At 43.7% G+C, this 15,931-nt stretch overlaps 1 protein-coding gene across 2 annotated transcripts in view; it reads right to left on the bottom strand.

Moving 5' to 3' along the window:
- The window catches only part of dlg5a (discs, large homolog 5a), a 44,353-nt gene that overhangs the window by 14,024 nt on the left and 14,398 nt on the right, over positions 1-15,931 (bottom strand). The window contains exons 3-21 of one of the 2 annotated variants that reach the window (XM_080508029.1): positions 15,146-15,320; positions 13,903-14,046; positions 12,931-13,114; positions 11,822-12,081; positions 11,384-11,696; positions 10,193-10,423; positions 9,020-9,204; positions 8,804-8,929; positions 7,736-7,868; positions 7,484-7,611; positions 7,219-7,394; positions 6,199-6,302; positions 4,889-4,981; positions 3,711-4,757; positions 1,944-2,064; positions 1,689-1,833; positions 1,227-1,360; positions 1,019-1,108; positions 89-257 (exon numbers count right to left, since the gene is read on the bottom strand). In XM_080508029.1, the coding sequence (XP_080364155.1) occupies positions 89-257; positions 1,019-1,108; positions 1,227-1,360; positions 1,689-1,833; positions 1,944-2,064; positions 3,711-4,757; positions 4,889-4,981; positions 6,199-6,302; positions 7,219-7,394; positions 7,484-7,611; positions 7,736-7,868; positions 8,804-8,929; positions 9,020-9,204; positions 10,193-10,423; positions 11,384-11,696; positions 11,822-12,081; positions 12,931-13,114; positions 13,903-14,046; positions 15,146-15,320 (3,958 nt within the window). The remainder of the gene's footprint in view (positions 1-88; positions 258-1,018; positions 1,109-1,226; positions 1,361-1,688; positions 1,834-1,943; positions 2,065-3,710; positions 4,758-4,888; positions 4,982-6,198; positions 6,303-7,218; positions 7,395-7,483; positions 7,612-7,735; positions 7,869-8,803; positions 8,930-9,019; positions 9,205-10,192; positions 10,424-11,383; positions 11,697-11,821; positions 12,082-12,930; positions 13,115-13,902; positions 14,047-15,145; positions 15,321-15,931) is intronic. The other variant, XM_080508030.1, reaches the window with a different exon arrangement.

Here is a 15,931-nt window from a genome sequence, read left to right as displayed (position 1 = left end):
TGGCATGGAGGAGAACATGTAATCCAGCTTGTTGCTCACAGAAAAATTCTCCAACATCACCTTTCAAAACCATTATTTTCCACCGTACCTGTCTTTCCTGCGCTCCCCTATTGGCACGGGGCTGACTGAGATCCGAGGTAAGGTGGAAATGGAGCCCTGTGATTGGCTGCTGGCAAACGAGGAAGTCTCCAGATTGAGAGGAGACTGTGGAGGTGTGATGAGACTGGGACTGCTACACTCAGAGTGTGAGAGGGAGCCTGGATTTAAAGAGAACGCAGCACAGAGACAAACTATGGATGAAAAACCATGCGTCATACTTTGAAGTAAATTTTAATGATCACATTATTTCTACTGTCCAATGAGGTGTATGTGAGCAATACGATATAGATCAAAAATAATTTTAACAGCTTTTTAAGTGACACGTCATCCTTTCAGATGTGGACTCAACTTATTTTGAAGGACTACAAAAAAAGGCATCAGAGATCAGCATTCGAAAAATCAGAAGTGGTTCAGTGATAATAAATAGACAACTGAATTACCCAGAAACTAGCAAATAGGTACTTGCAGATGAAAAAATATATTCTGTAAACTTGTATTTTCAAAAAGGCATGACTTCTGAAATTGTGTTTTTGTTAATAGGTATCAAAACACTGAATTTGAAGCGTGTTTGATGCAATAAGTTCCCTCTGTTCAAAACTGTCTCTACATCCATATGTCACCACTGTCAGTATCTTAATGTATTTATGTCTAAGGTATCTCTGGCTGATGCTCAAAGTCAGTAGTGTTTGTTGGCTTGCTGTCTGACAAACACTTATTTGTTACTCGGTGTCCTCCATTTTCCTTTTATAAACCCTAACTGCTGCCAACAGAACGCCAATGTGTTCTTATGTGGATTTTTTGGGGGATTTTTCCATTCCATCTTTTTTTCCTAAGATGCCATGAGAAGGCTATGCTGCGATTGGCTGTATACATACAAATCTGAACGGCCTACGTTATTTTTAAAAAGCGAGTACAGTACCTCTGTCTGATCCCAGCATGGAGCGAGGGTAGCGGGGAGTGGAAGGGATTTTGATCCTCTCTGTGCGATACTGAACGTTATTGGAGGAACCTGCAGGAGGAAGGAGATGCAGAAGTGAGCGCTGTAACGTAAAACCTCAAAAAGGGTGAGGGAAGACCTTTGCGTGCGTGTGTGAATGTATGAGTGCGTGCGTGCGTGCCAGACTGACCGAGCCGTGCGCTGGAGGGCAGTGAGTTTGTACCGTGTGAGGCTCTGCTGCTGCGCGATGACGAGGATTCAGAGAAATCGCCCGTGCGCTTCTGCTGGCTCAGGTCCAGGCTCAGACGACCCTGGTGTTGTGGGCTGCACAGGCCCCGAGACAAAACAAAATAAAACATACAAACAACAAATGCAATGCTCATCCAATTACTTGAACATATTTCTACAGTTCAGAGTTGATTAAATTGATGGACTGAGCTAAATCACAAGAGCACAATGTTCAGGCAAAACAAGAATGGGAAATTTAATTGAATTATGCGATTTCGGCCTTTGGGAAAACAGGCTAATTTAAAATTATTAGTCATCCTAACAGGGCCCATCGAAACATAACCGCTGATTAAAAATCCTTGGCGTAGAACCTCGCGAGTTGGAAATCTGGGGTCAAGAAAACCGAGTGTGAAAAGGAGGTAACCTGGTGTGGGTGTGCTGGTGACATATCTGGGATGCGACAGATGGACAGTTGCTGGTATGAACGCGGTGGCTGCGCACGGTGTACACTGGATTCCTCATCACGGCTGTCACAGCGGGGCAAGGAGACAGCCCCCGGTGGGCTGAGTCTGGCAACGTGAACACACACACCATCGAGTCAGGGAGGGATGGGAGGGGGATCTCTGACTGCACCCAGACTACATAAGCGTCAGCTTTATGTAACGTTTGAGGAACTCACTGGGAGGTAGGCTACCATTGTAGACTGTGGGGAAGAAGCCGACACTGTGCCTGTGTGAGCGGCTGGGGGAGGACCGCAGCATGTCCCTGGGCTCGGGTGAATGTTCATCATTAGAGTAGCTCTGTGAAAAATGACAGAAACAAACGGTTAATGGTCTTTCGCAACCCTGCAGGGAATATTCTTATGTCCGTGGAGAAATTGACTATGCTTTGGTGGAGGTACCACCTGAGACAAAATGACAACACAAACGTCCCACGACTGTTATGAAACAAAACCCAGAAAACAAACGTGGTCTCCTGTGGCATCCAGAGCCTGAAGAGAGGGGTAGCTGTGGCTGTGCGAGCCCCAGGCTGGGTGGCCGTATCAGTGCTGAGGCATCAATCACTCCGACACGCTGGCTAAGAGGCAGGTCCCAGAGGCTTAACTCTGACCGACTGGAAATTCTATTACAAAATGGCTTCGCGGGCCTACTGGGAGGATTTGAAATGTAGCATTTGAATTTTTCTTAAATACATCAAGATCTCTACAAGAAAACTATTTTCTATAAACCAACCTGGACTGATGCAACACAAAGCAAAATACCATTTTAGGACGACCTTTTAGAAGAAAAGATATCATGCACAAACCGCACACTTGTGATGGAAAGACAATGAAAATATATAGTACATACTTCTAATGCGTTTTCTCATTAATTAATGTGTCAGCTTTAGTATCGATTCTCATACTGAAAAATCAATATTTCCACTCTATATATATATATTAATGGTGGCTTTCATCACTGAAAAGCTATTTACAGACTGATGGCCTCGTGGGTTATGAGAACTTCTCCTTCTGCTTGTCACAGTGCACTTCCAGTCCAGGGGGTATTTATACAGCGATGGATCACAGCACTACAATCATCAAGTCAGAGGTTGAGATGCATGTTGGTGGTAGCAGATGGCAAAACAGTCAGAGTAGCAATTATCAGTCATAATTTCTTCCCGAGAGAGAAAAAGCTTTGTATCATACCCTACCAGATGGACTGTCCCCATGAAGCAACCATGTCATAAAATAAATAGCGCATTAAATATATATATGCCCTCAAGGCACTATACACAAACCAGTACATAAATATTTTACAACATGTCTGCTTTCTACATGTATGTTGTTTGTTTTGTATCGTATGTCGAGGTATTTCATTTCTAATTTCTGCGCTGAAAGTAGGTGCGATGCCATTTGTGAGTGAACTATTTGGACCAGCAACCAAGATTTGTTGTTTTTTTTTTTTTTATTGTGACTTCAGTGTCATTTTTTGTACATTTCTCTGAACACAATAACAGTACTTATTTGTAAATGGATAGAAACAAAAAAAAGCATTTTACTTCAACAGTCTTAAAAGTATATTTGTATTTAGGAGGTTCATTTTAAATAAAACAATACAGTTTATCTTAGATAAGAAAGCTGCCATATGAATTAAAACTAAATATAAACCATGTTTTAAGCATTCTTTACATTTAATTGTAATTACAACCTGTAGGTAAGAAAATGATGAAAACATCAGATCTAATAAAATGTAAAATTAAAATATGGCACTATTACTACATAATCAAATCGTATGAGAAATAATGTTTTTTTCAAATGCACCTAATTGGCAGATTAATCTCAGCTAATAATTCTGTTGAAATTATGAACGTTTTCATGTAAATGATCAGTAAGTCATCTCGTTTGTCTTCATGCTTTCATTTTTAACCAGAGGGAGATATGTGAATGCAGCCTGTATGAACTCACTTGGAAAGTGGGAAGAGTGATGGTCTGCGGGGTCATCCTACGTCGTAGGGCAGGGGCAGATTTGGGGCGTGGCCTCTTGACCTCTGGCTCCTCCCCTCTGGTGCGACCGATGTCCTCGTCGCACGACTTCCTCGAGGTGAGCACCTTGCCGTCAAGGAAGTAGTGGTTTCCATTCCTGTCTCGCTCCCGCTCGCTCCTCTCTCGGCTCTCCCCCGTTGTCATGGAGATGGCCACCTCTCCCTTGCCGTCGGAGGTGATGGTGCAGTCAGAGGCGGAGCTGCTCTGATGTTTGTGTTTGAATTTAAAGGAGTCACTGCGGGTGGGTGGGGTTGGAGGGGTGGGTGTGGGAGTGGAAGAAGAGGAAAGGGAATCCGTCTTTGAAGGCTGAGGGGAGTGCGACACTGCCGTAGCCACTGCGGCAATCTGATTGGCTGCCATGTACTCCAACTTAGACGACGGTGTTTCGGGGCGTTTGAAAGTGTCCGGGTCAAAGATGGACTTCCTCTGTTTGGGCGATTTAAAAATGGAGAGCTGGGTGGCTGCCGTGACTGGACTGGTGCTATCTGGTGCGACGGACATCCCCCCCACCATCATCTTGGGCCACGTGCCACCGCTGTGCTTCTTCTCCAGAGTCGTTTCCATTGTGATGCAGTCTGAGGCGGAAACGGGGTCAAACGGTAAGGAGGAAGGTCCTTTTGTGTAGGGACAGCACTCCTGGAAAGCACTGGGCCCATAGCGGCCAGACCCCAAGTCCGAACCCGGCCGAAGGCTCATGGCGTGAAGGGACCCTGTGGAGAACGGCTTGACGATGTCACTGTACACCTCATCAGATTCCCCTCTGGCCTTCCTCCTCTCTCCAGAGATGCTACTTGTGCTTGCGCTTGCGCCGTCGGGACAGAAGATGTCGGTCTGCGTGGAGCTGTTGTGTTTGAGGTTGCGGCTGTTCCGGGAGTGGATCTCTGACAGGTGAATGCGCCCGTTGGTCTTCTCGGATGACTCACGCAGGCTTTCAAAAATGTTTTGTCCCGACGTGCTGTGGGGGAAAAACTGCAGATGGGGAGGGGGGGGGGGTCAAATGAACACAGCTCGGAACATTAATAAAATGGTACAGCATCAGATTGTATTGAAAAATGCCCTAGATAGCATCATCTGTGTTGCAGAGACGAGCATGGGCCTACCTTCATGAGGGACAAGCTGAGAGAGTCCCTGCAGCTCCTCAGCAGAGATTCACACTCTGTCAAAGACTTGTTATCCAGAGCGATTCCATTAATCTGGGGTGCAAAAAGAGACGTCGGAAATAAGGGCCGAGCCTCAAACACAAAAGCAACCATTTTCAGCAGTATCTTGGGTGGTGGTGCCTTCATCAAAGAGACGCACATCTACAAACACAAACAGGTGATATATCTCTTGAAGAGCAGAGCGCCGGGGGCCTGAGATTTGCCTCACGTTGCAGCGACGGAGGAACCGCAAGAAATCTAGGTCAGCATATTTGAGTCTCAATCTGCACACATTTCCATCACAATAGGATGGAGTCGAGAGGAATTTCTTTTGGAGGTGTCGGAGATATGAAAGAGTAATGGGCGCAATACGTCTGAGATTTAACGTAAAATAGGCACAGAGCTTTCCGTTCTTACCTGGAACGAGCCTGATACATTTATCAAGTTGGGAAATGGACAATTGCTATCAGGATGAATAAGTTCAGAAAAGAACATTAAGCTACCCGCTATGCATATTGTACAGCCAATTCAGCACTTTGAAATGTTTTTGGGGTTTTTTTTGCAATTAAGCATTTAACGTGCCAATTACCACCAGATATTCCAACTAGTGTAATTAAAATGCAAAGGGGTAAGGTTAAATGTGATACACCTTGACGATAAGGATCTAATGCATCATCTGTACTCGCCATTACAAATTGTGGTTGCAACAAAGCTATCCTTTGGCATATCAGTTCACAGGAAGCATGGAGGAGAGAAGTGTGCAGTGCTGCTCAGAAGATACCTCTCTGGTATCTCTAGGTTCAACTCCGAACTTGAAACTAATAAGGGAGTAAGGATTTATGCTGCAGCAGCAGCTAACAAATTTGCATCAGAGATGAGGTCACTTCTTCTTCTCCATCAGAGATAGAGGTCCATAAGTTTTATTCCTGAGGGTTATCTTTTCCTCTCAGCTCTTTGAGCCGTGAGCATACTGCAGCCGAATGTCCACAGGCGGCTGTCCCTGGGCCTCTACACAGCAAATTATTTCAGGATTTAATCAAAGGAGCAGACTTTTCTCTCTCGCACTTCCAATTCTCAGTTAAATCCCACCTTATCTGGGTTTGGAGTGTGGATAGTGCAGGGGATCAAAGTCTGGATTAGACAGCTGGGGGAACTTGTGTGAACCTGCTGTGTGGTGGATATGGAGGGAATAGGGCTTTTCTTTTTTATTTAATAAAAAAAAACAAAAAAAAAAACCCAACTGGATTTCAAAGACACCGTCAATAACTCACAGCAATTAGTCTGTCTCCAACTGTGAGAGACCCTTCTCGGGCTGCTGGGCTTCCCTGGACAACAGCGGTGACAAACACGCCACTTTCCAGACCAATTCCACAGTCTGTTTTGAAAAGGGATAAACAAGAACGCACAAAAGTCTAGACAAGTAAAGACAGAGTATACATGAATGAATAAATCTCTTCAGGATGTATGGGGACATGTGAAAAAAATATCCCTTTTAGTGGATTTTACCATTATTATACATTATGGTGCTTGGCTTTCCTGTTGAGGTTTGAGACAATGCAACAAAAACAGGACTGTGCGAGCTCCCCAAGAACAAATCCAAGCTCTCAATGTTATGTTAGGTCACTTTATATAACACAGTCATTGTGGAAAAGCCTCTGCAACTACAGCAGCCCTATGTATGCACTAATTGTCCATTAGTAAAGTTACTTTATAATGTTAATAGAAAGCTTAGTTTATAACACATACATTAAACTTACTGAAAAGTTATCCAAAAAAAAAAGCGCTGATGCGTGAATATCTTTGCATTAGTCTGTATAAGTTTAAAGTAATTTTTATCCACCATTACTTTTATCTTTTGTGTTCCGTTAGCCTCAAGCCAAAGCAGTTGCTAATGGGCAAAGAAGCAGCTGTGTGTTCACTATTTATGTTGTACTTCAGCCTGTTATGTCAGGGTAAAAAGCTCTTTATTTTCATTTGTGAAAGAGCAGCTTCTGTATCACACCCTGTACAAGGTGAGCACATTGCTTGTGGCCCTGCAGCCTTATTTTCTCACAGAAACCTGCTGGTTGTCATGGAGACGACAACGATTCCCTCGCCACATTTGGGTAAACGGTTGCCAATTTGCATTTAAGGAGACGTATAGTTAAATGACTGCACCTAACTTTAGCCCGTTACATCACATGTTGGTTTTCTGGCTTAAAATATGTTACTTGTATGATAGAAAGTGTAAATGTTGGGATACAGAAGAAGGAATATGGTTAAATAAGCTTAGCTTCTATAATATAACACACCTTTGTGTCCAACAAGGTTGATGTGAACAGGAGTGAGTAGTCTTCCCCCGAGACACTTCCTTCTTCGTACCACCATGTTGATCAACCCTCCGCCGTTAAGGACAGCTTTCACTGCCTGCTTTCTGTCCTTATTGGTCAAGTCAATGTCATTAATCTTCAGCAGCCAATCATTCACCCTGGAAACGTGAACGAATAAGTGATGAGGAATAAAAACATCTGCTTTCCAAGCAACATGTAAAATATTTTTTCTTGAGGCAACTTCTACCTTAACCTTCCATCTGCGATACTTCCTTTGTCCACCCTTGTAACAAATATCCCACAATCGCCTGGTAAGTATGGATCATTTACCCCCTCAGCAATATCAAACCCAAGTGCCTTCAAATCCATGTCATCCTGCAAGTCAAATAGTATAAATGTCAAACCAACTTAGTCGGCGAAAGTTGCTTCAACAGCATCATGGGTTGGCAGTCCTGAGAGCTCGTCTGGAGATTAGCATGTCACCAAATCCTGCTCCTACCCTGTCTTTTTCAAACTCCACCACCTCCGTCTCCCACTCCAAGGAGTCTGTGTCGATGGCAGAGTCGTGAGAGCTGTGGGCCATGAGCTGACAGAAACGGGCCTCCTTCTCCAGCTGGCTCTCCATCTTCTCCCTTAACAAATGAAGACATCACACACAAAGTCAAAGGCCAGTCACTGGAGGATAAATGGGCAGAGAAAATGGAAAAAAAGAATCCCACAAAATCACCACGCAAATATAAAAGACAATTGTTCGCCTGCTTTACCAGTGTATATCACAACAAACAAAGTGCAAACTGATACAATAGAAAAAATCGGAATTGGTAGGAAGCTTCTTGATTCATGCTCTGATTATCTGTGATCCATCCATTCTGTATAGCATAAGTGGAGAGGAATCAATAAAATCACAGTATTATACACAGTATAGGATAGTTGAGGCTCAGGGGGAGACAGACAGTTGGTGTGACTGGTCAAACACCATTGGTTATCATTAATTGTATCCAGTTCAAGCTAGAAATGCAAGAAACATTACGAGAAGAACAGACCCTCCAGGCTTGAAAACTAACTCTTCACCTTCACTCATAACTCGGGCTTGATAGATGGCTGCAATGTCCGTTTTAACCAGCAGAGGGAGCTTTTACTCACAAGATAAGTGGATTCATTTGCAGAGAGTTTGCAAACAGAGAGCTAGAAAATGTGTATGAGTGTTCAAAACACTCACACTTCCCGGGATTACACTTTAATCTGGGTGTATGGAAACGCTGCCAGGAAAGCAAGTGAGCTTCACAGGGCCTCCGTAGACAGAATATCACAGCTTATGCTCGGCCTCACACCGAGTGCAACGGCTTACAGAGACAAAGGCAGCATAATGTGCAAAGTTGGCCGAGCAGAGGGAGTGCTCTTTTGTGTTTAGCTCAGTAAAGAATTGTCGGCAGAATGTTTACATTAATCTATTTGGGCGCTGTGGCTATAAAACTAATTGGAGTCAAGATATGTAGAACGTGTGGGAGAAAGGACGAGGGACAATCATGCAGCAAAATTACATCTTGACTGCCTGATGAAAACCCACTTTAGTTCTTTGAGCTCTCGTAATGCATCATTCTTCTGTTTCCTCATGTCGTCCAAATTACGCAGGGCGTCGGCCAGATCGCTGACGGCCCGGTCCCTTTCTCGCCGTAGGTTGTCACACAGAGTCCTGTGGGAGAGCGCCAAGAAATAAAAGAAGAAACGGTAAGGGTATAATGCAGTAAAGCAGAGTCGTTCACATTCAAACGCAGAGGCTGACCTTATGCTCTCCCGCTCTGCTACTATTTTGTCCCTCTCCTGGAAGGCCCAGTCCCTTCGGCATTTGGCCACCTCAGCTTCCTGCGTGGCCTCCTTCAGCTCCTGGGACATGGCCTCATATTGCTTCCTCAGCACCTCGATCTCCTTGTTGGCTCGCTCCATGTCCAGGGTCGCGGAGTCTTGTTTCTAAAACACACCGAGAAAATATGAACAGAATATAATGAGCGGAAAGATTTTATGAAGTGTTTGTACAAGAAAACCGTCTTTGTGCAAGACAATAAATGTACATGTGCCGTTTCATCTTTGATGTTTAAGTACATACAGCCTGCAGGACTATTAAGAGGGCTAATTATTGGGCCAGCAGAAGAATGTATTGTGGCTTTCACTTCATAATATTTAGTGTGACATGCATTACACATATACGAAGCCACCCATTGAGCCAATTTCAATAATATTGTTCTCCTCACACCTCTCTGGTCATTCTTCCTTTTATAGTTAGTTGTAATTTTAGATCAAAGACGTTTGAGTTTGTTTTTCCCCCCAACTAAGCTATATATATCATTTGTGAGTGTGTGATGATTTCCCTGAGGCTAGAAAAGTGGCTTTTATTTGTGTGATGTCATCCCAGTGTAAAGTCCACGGGCTCGAAGGGAGAGCATGAGCACGGGAAACACTAAAGAACACATGTGGTGGGAAACACAACAAAGGAGGAAAGCTGAAATCTAGAGATTATTTTTAGCTCCTGCAGCAGGCAATTTCCACTGAAGTATGAGCCGTTGTAGTGAAGCCAAGTGTTCGGGTCTCCTCAATACATGCGCAACATTGCATCAAAGTGTAAAAGGATTTTAATCCTAAGCCATAAAAGCGCTGCCATTTACTGAAGTGGACTTCCAGTGATAAATTGGGACACTATATTACGAGTCCTATTTTATATTATTGAAGTGCTTCTGCTTTTTCAATATGACAGCCTGATTTGATGGTGTGTTTGGATAAATCTCCAAGTAGGACACAAACTATGTTTGATATTGATCGTTTAGAAACATTGGCATGGGATGGATACAAGCATAGTTTGTGTGCTTGGCTAACAGACTATCCAGCAACAAAAGATAAAGCATGCAAAAGAGGACATGGTAGTAAATATAGCAACATATGCTTCCAGGGACTGTGTAGTTACTTGTCTGGCCTGATAGTACTCTCGGAGCAGCTGATCCCTTTGAATGATGGCCTCGGTTCTCTCCTTACGGGCCACGTCCCTCTCCTCCCGGACCGTCTCTATGTCCTTGCAGGCCTGGCTCAGCTCCTTCTGGGCCTCAGCTTTGTCCTTCACCTCGTGGCAGTACTTCTCCAGCAGCTCATTCCTCTCACAGATGGCCCTGTCACGATCCACCAGTGACGAGTTCAACTCCTGTCCCAGAACAAAGGGGGGCGAACCGGAATCAGGGCACATCAGCTCCATGAGTCAATAATATCATGTGAAACGGTTACTGGAGGCCCTGACGCAGAGTGATCCAACACGAGCGGCAATTCTATTTTTTCCTCCAGTCGAGCGGAGTGTTCACAAATATTCCTCAAAGAGAAGGCAGCCAAGCTGAACTGGTTTTGTGCAGAGTATTGGGAGAAAGTGCCCTTTGATCTGCTGACTGAGTGGACAATTGAACAAGTCAGGAACTGGCCCACCAACAAGACAACTGGTTGATAATATATTCAGTCATAGAAATGGCTCAGCCTAGGGGTGTGCAAACTGTTTTTTCTATAAAGGCCACGTATACAAAAATATAACAGTAGTAGAATCTCTCACTAAAAATGAGGCATATCACTGAAATCGGCTCAAATTTTCAGCACTCGTGTTCTTGCCTTCAGTTTTTGCATCTTAGGAGCAAAAATTGTTCTGTGTTCAGCCTCATTTTGAGCCCCTAACCTGTTCAAGCTGCACCTAGTGTTCAGGCTCAAATTTCACGTGTGGGCCATATTTCATTGTATTTTTAGAATATGTTGTAGACCCATTAAATATGAACCACAGGCTCCTGACACTGCAAATAAAGTAAAACCCTTCAATTATTACATAGTGGATTCCAGAAAGCCCAGCTTATGAACAATACAAATGAAATCTAGTTTTAGATTATTGTAAGAGGTGGTTGTTTATTTCCTTTACCGATATGTTGGGGAACACAAATACTGCTATACAATGAAAGCAAATCCAATTATTTGTAAACTTCATAAACCAATACTTTATGCTCATCATCACATAAAAAATAAAAAAGGGTGGAACAGGTGTATCAACAAAGGTGCTGCACAGAAAAATGTGAATTAAAATGGAACTGTAATGCAAACACTGAAATATTCTATATCAAACCATACTTCATACCTGTCTGAGAGCTTCCAGTTCTTCACTGGCCACCACCCTCTCTGACGAGGTGTTTTTCAGTCGGGCCTCGGCCGCTTCCAGCTCGGTCTGCAGCTTGTCCAGCTCCTTGATGACCTGGTCTCTCTCGCTCATGATGAGCCGGTACTCGTTGAACACAGAATCTCGCTCCTCTTTGTACTTCTCGCAGTCCTTGGCCGACTTCAGCTGCAGGTTCTTGTAGCGCGTCACCTCCGACTGCAGACGCTCCATTTCTCTCTGCAGCTCCTTGTTCTGCGCCGAGGACTTATTGAGCTCCTGCTGCACCGAATCAAACCTGAAACGGTATCGTCGAGTGTCAAAACCAAGAAGATTGCTTGTGAAGCATCATCGTGCCAAATAGTTGGAGGGCAATTCAAATCAAGGAGGACAAGTGTTGAGTTCGTGTGATGGAGCTCTCACCTCCTCATCGAGGTAGAGTACTGCTGCTGGTAGTGCATGGCTGAGTCTCGTTGTTTGAGCAGAGCATCTATCTGCTTCTGCAGCCTCCGGTTCTCCTCCTCGGCCTGCTCCAGGCGGCTCAGGTCCGTGTTATGGTTCGCCACCTTCTCACTGTAGCGCTTGCTCAGGGCGTCGTAGTCCTTCTTCACGCCCTCCAACTTGTCCATGGCCGTGTCGTACAGCTTGTTCAGCACTTCTGAAGAACCCTTTTCTCGCATTACCTGGAGAAAAGGTAATTTTTTGTTATTTTGACAAGTTTCTAAATTCTGTATGCTATCAATGACTCTGAACTGAACCTGTAATTGCTGTAACCAAACAGCAGAGGGCATTATTGTGTAGACAGAATGCTCCCTATATGGGTTAACAAAATCCAATGCAAGCTGTAACAGCATTTTCCTGAGTTAACGTGCGTTTTTAAAAGCGCCATTGAGCACTTCGGTAAAACCAATATGGCTGACCTACAAGCTGAACTGCTTGATGTACAAAGTGTGTCCTTCAGACTGCATTATTCAGTCCCTGAGACTTTCATTTCTGCAAGTCCTGCTGATAAAGTCTTCCTCGCTCCCTGGAGAGCCGTTATGACCTGAGGGCTGTGTTGACCTCAGCAATGCGGCGCTCACTGTATATACACTGATCTTGTAGCAACGTGGTTTGGGTCAGTGTGCCCTTTGCCCAAGCAAAGTCCTTTTCTTCTGTGCTTGCCCTTTACAGAAATGCTCTGTATGCATTTCCGTCTGCCTGGCTGAGCTGTGTTTGTAGCTGCTGCAGTGCCCCAACGGGTACTACATGAGGGACTACTTTGCAATAGTACAATAAGGGTCACAGCACCCTTGTACTGTAGTGAAGGCAACAAATGCAACAGGGAATACTGCTTGATGCTTCAGAGTTATGGCTTCAAGATACAGAGGTGACTCCTCAGCAGTACAAAAAAAAAAAAGAAGAGATGTTTCACCAAAGGAAAGAAAGGTGACGTGACTTTATTTATACCAGCTGTAGCATCTGTTTGCTGGAAGCAAGTCTCTCATACAACATCTGGAATGAACGCAGGCCACAAAACGGCATGGCTGTACCTGCTGCTGCTGCAGCCGGAGGTCTGCCAGCTCTTTCTGGTCCTGACTGTGCAGTCGTTTGAGCTCTTCGCAGCTCTGCTTCAGGTGGTTGTGTTCTCGGACGAGTTGAGCGTTGTCCCTCCTGAGTGTTTCCATCTCCTCCTTCAGCTGCGCTTGGTCACCCAGGACGCGGCTGTGCAGCATGCTGGGAAAGGAGAGACAGCCGCTATGAGTAAACACACACAGGTAGGGACGCTACAGCGGTGCAAATATACATTACAGAATGCTAACTCCGATTAAAACTGTAAAAAAAAAAAAAAAAACTATTCTATAAGAGATATACAAGAGTTAGAAATATTTAAAAAGTTAATTTTCTTTCTGGACTTCAAGTCTATGATTAGACATTTAAGATTGAAAAGCAATAGGTGCTACTCGTTTGTAGTGTTTTAACAGAGTTTTACATGTACGGCGAATCCCTCAAATTTTCTTATCAGATGAGGTTCAGCCAGAAGTGTACAAAAGCGGTCCGTCAAGTTCTCAACGCAATAAAAAAATAATCAGCTTCAGTCTCAAAGAGCCAAGATACCATCAGAGATGTCTCAATACTCCAAAAAGTTTCTCGGCTTACAAAGTGTTTGGCTGATTGAGTTAATAAGCTAAATGACTCAATTTTCAAGCTTTCAGAATCACGTAGGTTTTCCCTTTGCACTCGTCCCATTTAAATATGAAAGCTTGCTGGAGCTCAGGGGGATTTCTGTCAATTAGGTTAATTGCAACACCATGCCAGTATTTGTCACAACAGCAGTAAAACAATGCAATAAAACTTTATTATTTCGACGCTTGAAAAGCAGCAGGTGACACTGTGTTCATCATTTGAACTTGGAAAAATAATTTGGAATAGTGGTTCACCACCGGCAAATACTGGAAATAGCATGACAAAAGTCTGGCAAAAACATAAGGGAAACAGTAACACTTAGCGGGAGAAATACTCACTGGTAGAAGTCGGCCTCCTTCACAGCCTCCTCACACCTCTTCAGTGTTTTGGTATGCTGGTTCTGGAGAGACTGAAGATCTGCCATGGCCCGCATGCACTGACTTTTCAGACGCTCATAGTCATGACTGGGTTTGGAATTTGGCCTTAAGAAAAAAAATAAAAAAATATGACAGCAAGGGATCTCAATTTTATTCGTTTGATAAGTGTGCCTGAGCATAGCTCAGACAGAAAAACATGCAAGAGCTGACCTTCCTCTGGTATGAGGCTTCATATGCTAGGAATGAGAGGCTTTCAGCAAGAAGATTCAAGAACAGCATGTCAGCAAAACAGGCTACGTGTCTTTTGCTGCTAAAGAAACATCTGGTAACTGGAGCCCATTAAACTTAATTAAGCAATCAGTGTCAGTGTCCTCTTTCTGCAGTGTCGAGTCAACATTGTTCCAAGCAGCAGAGAGTGAGTTGATGAAAACATGTCGGCAAGAGCAGACAACATCAACCCAGTCAAGTAAATATTACGATTCAGATTTGGTTGCTTTGAGATTAGTGATTGTCAAATCTGATGTACTTCATCAACAACAAAGACAAAAACGTATAACCTGACAGCTAAAACAAGGCAGAGACTGAATCGCCGCCTGAGTGATGAAGTTCCATATTGTAAATATCAAGACATTACCTGCATTATTCACTAAAATAACTATTATTTCTAATTTGTCCACTGTCGAACACAGTTTAATCAGACTACATTTACATATGGATAAATACGTACACAATTTAGCAAAACACAGACCCTGACTTAACGAGCTAATGCTGCTAAAAGCTGCAGTGAAAGCAAACAAATAATTTGCCAGCAAAATCCCATAAACATCACATCCAGTGTGGAATGAGTTTGTTAACAGAAAGAAGGCTGCACGGGTTATGAAGCATTCACAAACATAAATCTGATGATAACCACTGCGATTACACAATTCGAGGTTGTATATTGACTTTGTAAAAAAAAAAAGAGCATTCAAAATGAAGACTGTGAGAATGTATTAGTATTATTTGGCAAAACACATGAATTAATATGTTTGTTTTGCTACATGAGATGAAATGGCTTCTGATATTAGAATGAGTTGAGATGAGACAGCCCGGATCTACGCACGGTAAACAATTCCATGGATGTCGGCCAAAAAAGGGTGTTACCAGACTTATTAAAAAAGATCAGCAAAGAACAACGACTTAGCAGATGGGCGAGGATTTGCACCTGCAGTCGTCGAAGGTGGTCCCGGGCGATGCCAACGCCAGACGCTTCCGAAGCTCATCGCGCTCCCTGGTCACCTGGCGGAGCTGCAACAAGATGGTGTCCAGGTTGTCGCCGGACTGCCGGTTGTCGTTGATGGCCGGGGGCGGGGAGGACGCTTCGCCATTAACGGGCGAACCTGCGACAATGAGCACGTTATCACAGGCTGAGACTGTTCAACACGGCGGATGAAAGTTTCCGCCCTCATACACACAAGTCCAAATACCTTATATTCTCTTTCTTGCCAATATAGAACACTGATATTTACACCAACAACTTATTGTGTTCAAAGACTGTGATCAACTCAAGGAAGCAAAAAGAATAGCCTGGTATTGAAAGCAGCACCTAATTGCTTTGTCATTGTTAACAAACACTCCCCCTCACAGAGATTGTAGAAGAGTCTAGTTCACAAAGGTAAAAGCAGGCAACAGGCCAGGCGGATGTGTTAAGTCACTGACTTAAAAAAAAAAAAGTATTTGATTGAATTTCTGCACTTTAGTTACTTGGCTTTTTCGAAGAAAACAACGCATTTTGAGTCCCTCAACAGAGCAGGATTAGCCCAGGAAGTCACATGCTCATCCTCTTTTACCAATATGTGATAGAGACGTTTCCACAAGAGTGAAATTCTGATGAAAACACATTATGAACCAGTACATAGTCATGTTCAGAGATACTTTCTTTGTGAGAACATTAGCTGCAGGAAATCTGAGGATTATGGTCATCCTTGACTCAACATTTGGACCTTTGTAA

This window comes from Blennius ocellaris (assembly GCF_963422515.1).
Source record: "Blennius ocellaris genome assembly, chromosome: 13".
Taxonomy (NCBI): Eukaryota; Metazoa; Chordata; class Actinopteri; order Blenniiformes; family Blenniidae; genus Blennius; species Blennius ocellaris.
Note: the sequence above shows the minus strand (reverse complement) of the source record. Positions and strands in the feature narration are given on the sequence as shown.